This window comes from Simochromis diagramma, unplaced genomic scaffold (genome assembly GCF_900408965.1).
Source record: "Simochromis diagramma unplaced genomic scaffold, fSimDia1.1 OVJJ01000596.1, whole genome shotgun sequence".
Classification (NCBI taxonomy): Eukaryota; Metazoa; Chordata; class Actinopteri; order Cichliformes; family Cichlidae; genus Simochromis; species Simochromis diagramma.
The window spans coordinates 13288947-13300737 of record NW_024387245.1 but is presented as its reverse complement, the minus strand read 5'-3'; the positions used below and the strand labels follow the sequence as shown (position 1 = coordinate 13300737).

Below are 11791 nucleotides of genomic sequence, written 5' to 3'. Positions count from 1 at the left end.
AATATGAAGAAAAAGACCTTTGATGGTGTTATCTACATGCACTATTCAGCTTTCTGACATGAAAATTGGCTGCATGTAAGGATTTAAGAATTGCAAATGCACACAGTTTTTCTGTTGTGAGAAAGTGAGCTTTACAGCTTCACTAAAAGAATACTCATAATACTAGGCTTCATTTAGAAAACCTCTGTTAACGCTTCATGGTTTAAGTTTTGTTGTGGGTGTGTAGATCAAAAATGGCAATGATGATTACAAATAATCTTGTAGGAAATGCACAAGGGTGAAGAAGTAATTTATGTAGTCTGCCACTTCTTCATGAATTGTCTGCCTTCAGCATTAGCATTCTTCTTTTTTGCCAGTCTTTATTAGCTAGGTTATTACTCTGCATATCCAGTGTCTGGGGTACCTTTTGCTAAAAATTTTCAAGCACATATGTAACTGCAGGCGAGAGCTACAGCTGGGTGGACCGAAATTTAATGAGAAGATGTAGTGATAAGTAAAATTTGCAGAGAAGTTTCCGTTTCAGCATGCTAACAGCTAATAAGCTCAATTTAGAACTGAGAACACACTCTGTATAAAGAGCAGAAAATACAAGTGTCAACACAGGCTTTCTATGTGAAAGTTGAGTAACTCCACCAGCTGAGGCTTATTAACCCTAAAGAGAGCTAAGCAGCCCCCTAGTGGACACCAGTATGGCATTTTCTATCGTATTTTGTAGTAACAATTAAAACAAATTCATGCAACATAGAATTTGTACCCGGAATCAGAACAAGCTGTAAAATCTGGACAGACAGTATTTTTAATGATGGCTACACATATTTTGTTGCATCCTTTCATGTTTTGTAATTTGCTTGTTCCTTTTCTTATCTGTCCCCCTTCCTCCATTGTGTTTGACATTCTCTGTATTTGTGGTTACAGGCCTGACCAACCTGCTGTGTTTGTCTGTTGTTTCTTTTTGCACCAACCGGTCCGGTTGGTGGTCAGTGGGGTCAGGAGGGGTCACTCCTGGTAAAACAAAGTCTGTTACGCCACTGTCAGTGGAAGCTCAAAGGGACTATTTGGGTTTCTCTCCAAGGTCTCTATTCGACCTGGCTTCCTTTTCCTTGGAATTTGTGAGGCACATTATGTCAGCATGCAAATTTGACACAGAGACAGTTTAAAGTGACTTTCTGTCTTACTTCAACCTTCATTCTTCTTCTTCTTACTTATAATTCACATTTTGAGGTGAAGGCCAGCGCTGAATTTAGAGCCAGTTGTGTGATGGATGTGTTTTTCTTTTCACTTTTTTTGCTTTGTTATATTGTACCATCTTTTGATTAGATTTATTGTTCAACTTATTGTACATTCACTTTCTGTTACACATCATAGTTATCTTACAACCCACTATTCTTCACATCTGTTATATTATGTGTTACTACCTTTAGCATCAACCCTCATTTTTAAAGTAAAAATGCTTTTACTTTCTTTTCTATTTTCTTTTGTGATGTATAACCTCTATGTTAAAGGTTTAATTCACTCTTTTTGCACTTGCAGAGTCAATATTGCAGAGCCATATTATTGCATGTGAGGTGTTTGCTATTTTGGACACTTGCATTTGCTCTGAGCTAAGCCTGCATATCTTCTTCTTGTGTTGATTTTACTAAACATTGCTTCAGGATATATCTGACATGAGTTTCATTGTAAACATTTGCTATTCCCCTTGCTGGATCCCGGTTTGGTTAAGACCGATGGCTTTGTTTCTTAGTATTTGGATGAATGAGTCATATCATGTTCTGGTCACAACTCGATGTTAAACTTTCAGTGTTAGGACTTCTGAATTCAAGAAATCAGTCCATGCAGGCAAGTGAAGAACTCATGTAAAACTTTTGTTAACATCTGTATTACTGACCACGAGGTTTATGCGGCTCTTTAAAAAGTCATGGCTTAAATAAAAGAACTTCTCTTCTATTTCAATACTTTGTTCGTTTTAGTATCAGCATATTTCAGTAGAGAACCTTTCCTTTTTTGTACTTGCACAGTGGATGTGTTTGAAAGGTCTAGACAGACATATTAGTAAAAAGCACCGTCTGCTCTGTCTTGAAATTACTTTCTTCCCTTTTTACATATGAAGTCAAAGAGAAAATTGCTTTTTTAAAGGGCAGTTGAAATGCTTGAATAAGACCACGCCATTGTTGTCTGCTTATCTTTTCAAATGTATTTATTTCTTGTAAAATATCCAGCTTATTATTGGACGATCCAGCAGATCATCATCTATACATCGACTTTATCGATTCTTATGAGTCCAGTTTTGAGGTCTCATTGGCTCAAGTCAAATCCACATGTTGATACTTTTTGTTTCATATTAAAAAATTTAGGTAGATATACGCTTCTTCCTCTTTTTTTGTCATTATTTCTCCGATTGGCTGTAGAAGTGCATCATCTCTGCCCTCTCTTCATTGTATCCGTGGGAGTGTTCCTGCTCATTGCCTCCTCTTCCTCTGTCCTCCTGGCAGTGAATCCCCAGCCTCTTCTGCAGCTTCGCCTCCTGGAGGCGGAGCTCCATAGAGTCCACCAGGTCGTAGATGTTATCCAGGGACCACATAGGTGATGGAAACCATGTTTTGGGGTCACCATCCTTCCCCACAACCACCATGCTGAAATAGTCCTTATCGATCTTTAGCTGTTCCCTCATATTGTTGACCAAGTCAGGCGTCAATGACTCAACCTCAGTCTGACTGCGACCTGGGGGAAGGATGACAGAATGGAAGTCATTTAAATTACACAAAACAGTGAAAAGCGAAAGAAACGAAAACTAGGATAACCCAGATACTGTCATGGTCTCTGTGCCTGCCCGGCCGGCCCCACAAGACTACATTTGCTGTTTCGGTTCTCTCCCTCTCTGCCTGGGCGGAGCTCACTGTGGGCTCCCGCCCTTGGCCCACACACCTGACAACAATCACCTGTCATCACCGGGAGCACTATTTGAGGCTGGAACACAGATCCTCTCGTCGCTGGATGATTGTACTACTGACGTTAGTGTTCCCACAGCTCCTGTGGACTTGTGCTTCGTGATTTGTAATTAGTTTGTGACTTCCCTTCTCTTCTGCTTCAGACCTTCTCCCCCCCCCCGGACCTGTGACCTCCCTGCTGTGTGAACGTGTGTGAGTGTGGGCAAGAAGACGTGAGCGAGTGTGAGAGAGCTACCCTGTGATTCCCTGGAGTTTTGGATTCCCTTCACTGTATATATATTGTGCACTGGAGCCGTAAATAAACTGTATTTTGGAGACATCTAACCGCTCTGCACTTGAGTCCCTACAACCAGATCGTGACAGATACGTTCAGATTAGATAAAATATTATGACAGCTCAACCTTAAAACCACAGTCAAAACAAAACTTTCAAAAGCATTTCCTCTAGGCTCCAAAAGGGAGAGAGTCCCATATACTTCTATGTTAAAATGCTCGACTTTACAGCAAAAATAAACTTTTACTACCTGGAACAGAAACTTTTTCGTGCTCTGCAGCTAAATTTCCCCTTTGTGTCATCTGTGCTGACATTGATTTTATTTTTGCATTTTTAAAGGAAACATACAAAAAGGAGTCAAAAAATTAATCAAAAGCGCGTTTTTGTTTTTGTGCAGCATGTATTGCTATTTATCCATTGGGATCATTTTTGGTCAGCTGTATAGATCTCTTTGCTATAATGAAGGGGGAACTCCAGGCATCAAGGGCCGGTGTCCTGCAGGTTTTAGATGTGTCCTTGATCCAACACAGCTGATTAAAATTTCTTCCTTAACATGGCTTGAAGTTCTCCAGAGGCCTGGTAACTAACCAATCATTTGATTCAAGTGTGTTGACCCAGGGTGATATCTAAAACCTGCAGGACACTGGCACTTCAGGCCTAGAGTTCCCTACCACTGATGTAGACTACACCTGCCAACTGCATCTCCATCTCTGTGCAGGCCAAACCACATATCTACATGTGGCAAAAGGTTAGCAGTAGTGACAGCATGATAGAATATAAATACTGAGTGTGTCTTCCTCAGCTACAGGCTTCCTTTGGTTGACAGATGTAGCCTTTTGCAGTCCACAAAACCTGTGAGATCATGCAAGCCACATCAATCTTTTTTCTTTTTTTTTTTAAACAAAGAATCTGCTCTTAAACCAAAATGTTTATTAAACTACCTACCTTAAAATATACAATATTACTAATGATTTCAAACGTGTATGCTCCATTACGTCTCATACACCTGGAATGCCCCACATTACCATGACGTACCATTTAAGGGAAATAACTCAACAGTTCCTGATGCTTTTTCTTCTGTTCCTATCAGCTTTAGCATGGCAAAGTGACGAATACCTGAGAAAAACACAAGAGAAGGTACATTTAGACTCATTAAAAGGGACACATTCAGCACAGATAATCAAAACGATCCTTTTTTATAAAGACAAAGAAATGATTTTGTGTCGATGAACCTATTTAGCTAAGTGCCTGTCTAGCTATGGTTATATATTTCAAATAATATGGCTCTTGTACCGCACAATTCTATAAATGCATAACATTTTTAATACACTAATTTCATATTATAATATTCATTGTTTGATTCTGTCATGATCTGTACAGTTTTGTTTAATGGTATGCTTTTTCAGGTCCGAATTTCACAACCATGACAAATCTACCCATGTCTGACTTCTGGCTTCCTTGTAACACTTCCTTGTTACCGCGGGTCTTTTAAAACACGTACCCAGGGGACATTCCTGTCCTCTGACAGCAGAGAGCTGCTGCTGAAACAAATAGTCATCCTCAGAGGGAGCAGAGATGAGCAGCAGTCTCCTTTTAGAAATGAACCTAGAAATGAAAAATATAGATTTAAACTTGGATGGCTGTCAGTTTCATTCAGTCATTAGACCACCTTCTATAAAATGGAAGACCATAGATTCAATCATACTTTTACTCAGTTTTCAAATTTGAATTATGCTACACTTTATGTCATGATTTGTGTTAATAAAATAGAAACAAACATAAACTTACACAGGAATCAATAAAGACGAACATGAAGAATAATTACACGATTTAAGATAAAGATAGGAGATTGGACTGTGAAAGCTTCAGAGATCCACGCTCCACTAAAAAACAGGTCGCTGTAACCACATGGGTTTTTTCACTGTTGATAATTTAAGGTGACGGAGAGATTAAAATATGCTGACCCTGTTTACAGCAATCTTCAAATTTATTTTGAGCTTGTTTTGTTCTTAGTGGATGGTGCTCACTGCAATAAAAACAGATTAATTATATTACCTGAGCAGTGGGTTTTCTACTACAGGCTGTCCCATGTCTTTAGAGCACGCTGGTGGATTCTTTCTTTCCTTCTCTTTTTCTCGGTTCCTCGAGGGAAAGTTGTCAATGTAGTCAAACAAAGCCTGGCTCGATGGTGGAGCCTCAAAGACTCTCTGGGGGGGAAGGATAAGAGCAGGTGAGGGATTAGATCTTTAGTCTTTATGGGCATACATAAGCAACTAAACAACAAGGAAAATGTATTGCGATACAACTGTATTATTTACAATTTTTTTCTTTTTTGGTGAATGTCAAAGTTATTAAGTGACCAACACTTGGTCACATAATAAAGTTGTTCCCGATTACTTTAAGTGTTGCTGGAGTCATCAGAACTTTGTCTTCTCCATGCACCCTGGAAGTAGGTGAAGTTGTGCCAGAAATATTTGTTGCTATGAACATCAAAGTCCCATCTTTACCTGGTTAAATAATGGGTTCCTCGATGGGTTACTTGAAGTTCAAATATTGCAATGGTTTTGAAATATGAGTGTGTTGTCCTTTTAATCTCTAAACTTATCTGCTATCAGAAAGCCAAATAAGCAAGAAAAGGCCAAACTTGGAAAGCTCAGGTGAGATTTTCTTACACTGGCCTTGATGTCATAATCTGTGACAGTCATTGAAAAGAGGTCGGGCGACGACAGGCCGAGCTCTGCCCTCAGCAGAGAGATGGCCCCTAAATCCAAGAAGTGCTCTGCTTGGCCACTGAGTGGAGGCTCTGAATCTGGAGAACACATATACAAAGGATATAAATCAATGTGTGCACACACAGATGTTAGAGAAAATACCAAGTACACGTTACAGTGGATGCAACAAAAACAGTAATTATAACCACTATATCCCAAATCAGTGTCTCTGAACGATGCGTGAACTTGAAGACAGTAAGTACACAGGGCTTTTGTTTGGCTGTGTATATTCACCAAGTCCTCTTGTGGAAAGGGACTACTGTGTTAACTGTTAAAATGTAACTACTGAAGTATCACAGTGTAAAGGTTAAACTAAACATTTACTACATTCCGCAGTGCAAAATTAAACTGTTACTTCCTGGTACACAAGTTCAGAGAACTACTACGTTTTGCTTAGCAGTAAACCTGAGCTGTTTATGTTATTCTGACTAAACCACTTCACTTTATTATTGTGTATTGCTATATGCTTTATTAGATACTATCTGCTTTTTTATGGCTGATGGGAACTGTGTATTGTATGGGTTAGTTCCCTGATGATGAATTCCACTGACTTTGTTGTGCTCTTGATTTTGTATTCAGCGTCATACTGAGGCTGAACTTTGTAGTTTTGAGTTAAATGTCTCAACGCACATTGACTGGATTAGGCTAGCATTAAATTTGGTTCAGTAAGGCGCCCGCTCACACAGGTCTACAGATCAGTCTCCAGATAAAAATGTGCATTCTCTAATCACTTAATGCATGTTTAAATATCCAGTCCTGCAGGTCTATAGATTGACGGTGACCCTCTGGCAAATATATTTTTCCTGGGGAAAATATATATTCCCTGACTGGTTGGCAAGTGGTTGCAATCGCTTGGTGACGTTGGTGGCAAAGAGGAATATGGTGCTGCACCAAAACTCTCCTTATGATTTCTTTGGTTGATAACAGTTTGCATTGAAGATGTTGTCATTGCAGCAACTCTACTACCAACCACAGTGATCACAAGGAGGTTTTAGTTTCAGCGCCTTCTGTACAACTTCTAGCAACCACTCTCGACCCAATCATGGAATACACATTTTTCCCGGAGGACGGGAGGTTGCTATGCCACGTCTCTAGGCCTATGTGACTGAGGGATAATTTATGTCCCTCTGAAATTGAACTGTCTTACTTTACCTTCAACCATATGTTATTAATAAATGATGTACCAATATGGTGACATATGGGAGTTAGGCTAAAATATTAATCGAAGGCTCGAAACAACAGTTCTTCAAAAACAAGTCCACAAACAGTTGTGTTCAAAAGTTGACATACATTCATCATGGCCATGAATGTCATGGCAGTTGAGGGCTTTTCAGCGTAACTGGTGCTGAAGGTTCTACATTGTCTTAACTTGACAAGGCCAAGACCTATTAGGTTCTTGATTGACTACAACTAGTAGTTTCTCTTTTCCAGAATAAAAAGAATTTGTTTGATGCCACTAATCGGATTGACCAATATTCAGAACAATGAGAAAGTCCAACGAACTCAGTCAAGATTAAAGAAAGACAATAGGAAACTTAAATTAAAACCTTTTGAAGCCATTTCTAAACAACTGCAGATTCCAAGATAATTAACTTAAATGACTGTAAGTATGTGTCATTCAGATGTGTTATCACTATGTGGAAGAAGACCCAAACTGTCACCCTCAATAACTGAAAACAAAAAAACAAAAAACTGAAATATCAGAATGACTATGACATTCATGCGCAGGGTTAGTGTGTCTAAAAACAGACTTCAGACCAAAGGTTAAAATCAATTTATTAATAATCCATGTCTGTACACGCATAAGGTGTATACCAAGATGGCTATCTCTTTACTAACAACCTTAAGGCTTATAAACAGTCTGTGTATTTTACCGTTAGCTATTGTTAGCATGCTAAAATAGCTGGCAATAGGTCAACACCCACGGACAATTTTGTTACTGTTCAGTTTCTAGAAAGCACCATATTTGCCTTTGGTTGCATGTTAGTAAAAAACAAAACAAAACTAAATGTGTGTTGGTTCAGTGAACCCTGAGAGGATTTGTAGTTTTAAAAGCATTCATGAAGAGAACCTAAACAAATGTTGAAATGCAAATACATAACTGGTAACATCACACAGCCGCCAAAAAAGGTAAAAACCCTTCCTACCTAGGTGGTAGTGCTGAATTATAAGTGTGCCATCACTTCCCTGTCCAGTAATGGTTGCCACTGTGATCTTCCTCATAGCGAGTTCACAGCGATACTTCTCATTCTCCTCAGTCTGCTGGATATACAGTGTTGCCTCTCTGTTGGGTGTTGAGATCACCTTGTATGAGGCAAAACAAAAACATGAAAATTGGTTCAGGTACAGCCGTGAAAACACATGATTTAAATTCATTAACAATCTGGAGGCAAAGAGAAGTGCAACGATTAGACAAAAGGTCTTACCATCAACCTTCTTGTCCCCTTTAAACTGTCCAAAAACTCCTTCAGCGCTGTTTTATCCTTCTCACTTGCCTCTCTGTTGGACTTTTTCCCCCTTCCTTTTCTTTTCTTTCCTTTTTTCCCTTTGCCTATTTTCTTAGACCTCTGTTTTTCCTTTTTGTTCTCCTTTCCACTCTGACCAGTTTTATCTCCATTATTTTTCTCTACATTTCTTTTCTTTCCTTCTTCCACAGATGGATGAGTGCTGCAATACAATATATAAAAAAGTCACTTTGATGTCCATCCAGCACTAAAAACAGTATTTATGTGCTGTAAGCAGAAGAGGAGGCAAGAAATACCAGATGTGAACACAAATCAAAACATTCAAAGGCATACTCTTCACTCTGTTTCAAAGTCTAACAAAACATACAAACTTAAAAAGACATTACCTGTTTTTCTTTACTTCCTCATTGCTCCTTGAAACAGATGGAAGACTGCTCACCCTTGTTTTCTCCTGTACTTTAGAATTGATGGGATCATTGTTGCTCGAAGGCTTTCTCATTGTAGACGGCTTACGAATTACAAACCTCGACCGACCACTCAGTATATCCTGGATCTTACTCCTCAGAGCAGCTTTTTTGTCCAAAGGTGGTCTTCTTTGTAATGGCACCATAGAAGTCACATTTCCTCTCCTCTGAGGACTAAGTGTCATCTTTTTTCTTTTTTTCACAATCTTCTTTTTGGTGGTTTTACATCTAAAACATGGCATAGAAAACAAAAAATTCACATGTGTGTTCACTTGGAAAACTATGAAATCTTTATCTGTTTTTAATCATCTTTTTTTTTAAACTGATGAACGTAAGTGTCAGCCATTGTAAAAAAAAAAAAAAAAATACAATAAAATAAAATGAGGGGGAGTTGTTTAGCAGGAAGTCTGGTGAGCAGATACTGCCCATGGAATAACGTCCTATTCACCAATGAATTGCTTCACTTGTTCCCCATCGCTTTGTCAGTTGCTGCATTTGATATTCAATATTCTGGTTGTGTAGATTAGTCTTGCATATTTTCCAACCTTATTAGTCCATAGTACCCTTCTTTCCCATTGGTAGTTAATTCAGTCTCTCAGAAGTGAGTTTGACTTAAGCTAGTGCCCAACTGCTTATAGGTGAGTTATAGTTTCTGTGTTCTTGAGTCTGCTAGAGACTACTCTGATCTGAGTGACGTCAGTTTCATCATCAGACGGTGAATGCAAGGCGGTCATACACTTAAGTGACCGGATAAACTAATGAGACTTTTCTTTACCTGCATCAACTACTCAGCAGCCTCCAGGTGGAAGGAAGACAACTGTTACTCAGTCTCTGTAACTGCTAGTCTTATTTGTGTGCGTACGCCATATAATGGTCTAAAGATCTCTGAAACTCTTGTATATAATTGATTTGCACTGGGTACAAATATCCTTGCACATTTTGTGACTCTTCTGTACTTATTGTTTCTGAATTCACTGCAGGAGCCTCTCTAGGACTGTTTGGCAAACTTTCTGACACGTTCCTCTCAAAGCTCAGAAATATTACATTAATTTAATTTGTGATGTTGACTTGACCATAGGTGTGCATGTCAGAGTAAATTGTTGTCTGACTCTCTCTGCTAGCCCTGCAATATACTGGCAACATGTCCAGGGTATATCCTGGCTGTCACTCCATGACCACTGGGATAGGCTCCAGACCTCTATGACCCTGAACTGTGTAAGTGGAAGAAAATGAATTATTGATGCTAAACAGGACAAACATTTCACAGTGTACAGCTGAAAAGGAAGCATGATCATCACATATAGGACCTTTAAAATTAGTCATCACATAAAAATAAAAGTAAGGTAGTGAAACCTGAGGCGAGATCCTTTTCTGGTCATCTTCTCCAGCTTCCTCATGGGGAACTGATCGATGACCTCCAAAACGGCCTCGACACGCACCGGATAAGGGAAGCGCTCGCTGACCCGTAGGTTCTTCTTTATAACCAGCATGGTGAACTTTTGCTCCTGACATGATTGGTGTTCAACACAAATCAGAAGCACATCAACTAGTAAACCACCAAGAAGCATTTCAGTTTAAAAAAGAATTAAAAAGGCAATAACTTTTTTATATGTTGCCAAGAGTTTGAAATGAATCACACAGTTTATGGCACACTGGTTACTTGGCTGGTAAGCTCCAGGTAGTGCAGCAGTTTGGTAACCGTGTCGGGGTCCAGGTTCTCGACTGTGGCATCTCCTTGAAAAGTTGTTTTCTGGATCCGTCCCTCCATCATAGCATTCTGAATGATAGTTACAATGTACGTATCTCTTTCTGCTAAATGGCAGTTCAGGCCTTTCTGAGTAAGGCAGAGAAAGAAACAATCAAATAAAACAAGTAAAAATTGATGGATAAGCAGCTAGTTTTAATTTTTTTTAAATCTGAAAAAAGAGTAAATAATGTGTATGTATCAGAATAAATTGCAGAGAAGTACTTGCTCCATTTCTTCTAGCTGTTTCTCCATCATACGAAGATATTGGTCACTGTGGGATGGAGCTGTTATCACCCACAGACGCTTTTTACCTGCAAGGGAAAATCGGTGACTGTAGGGACATAAGAACAGGAACATCTGCTGGTCAATTAATTCCTCTTACCTGCAAAGTCAGCCAGGAAATCCATCTCTGGAGCCAAGCTTGATGATGACTCTCCAACTTTTCTGTTATATCCATCTTCTCTGCTTTCTTCCAGCCCTAATCCATGTTCAATTCCAGGAGGAAGGTCTGAGTAGTCTCCCCAGTCTCGTACATTTGGGTCCAACAGTTCCTTTGGCTTACCGTCACCGAAGCCCTGCCATGCAGCCAGCAAACCCAGGTTGTTGAGGCTCCACAAAGCTGCAATCAGCAACAGATAGTGTGAGGTAAAAAACTGAGACATCCTCACTGATGTTGCAAATAAATTGGTCTGGCGATCAGCTGGAACTGCTTAGCAGCTCATAAATCCTCATCTGAAGTAAAAATACATATGTGCAGTGTTGCTTTCACCACCGCTTGTTTAGAAGTGATGTGCAGTTATTTTAAAAAAGGGGGAAAAAAGTATCCAGTTAATAAAACAATAGCCTGAATCCCAGTTCAACACTCTACTGAAGGCTTTATGGTGAAAAACAGGTGGATCCAACCTGGAATCTGTAAAGGAAAGGGAAAAGCAAAGACTATCGTGGTGTTAACGCCTCTCTGCAGCAGAGAAACTGACTCGAGAGACACTCCTCTCCTTACACACAGACACACACTCCTGGATCGAATTAAACCCCAGACCCTTTAACAGGAAACTCCTGGAATTTTCTGCAACTTCAAAGCATTTTCTCCCAGAAAACTCTCTTTCCCTCTCTGTCCCACACACTA

General features: G+C 39.4%; 1 protein-coding gene across 1 annotated transcript; it reads right to left on the bottom strand.

Annotated features, from left to right (window-relative positions):
• Positions 1 to 2171: 2171 nt before the first annotated feature.
• ccdc80l2 (coiled-coil domain containing 80 like 2) lies at positions 2172 to 11650 on the bottom strand. The gene is made up of 12 exons (XM_040000787.1): positions 11048 to 11650; positions 10888 to 10976; positions 10579 to 10752; positions 10272 to 10423; positions 8841 to 9146; positions 8416 to 8656; positions 8137 to 8293; positions 5891 to 6027; positions 5274 to 5425; positions 4720 to 4823; positions 4254 to 4334; positions 2172 to 2718 (listed from the first exon to the last, which is right to left on the bottom strand). The coding sequence occupies exons 1-12, from the start codon at positions 11325 to 11327 to the stop codon at positions 2384 to 2386; spliced, it is 2208 nt and encodes a 735-aa protein (XP_039856721.1). The 5' UTR covers positions 11328 to 11650; the 3' UTR covers positions 2172 to 2383.
• Positions 11651 to 11791: the final 141 nt, after the last annotated feature.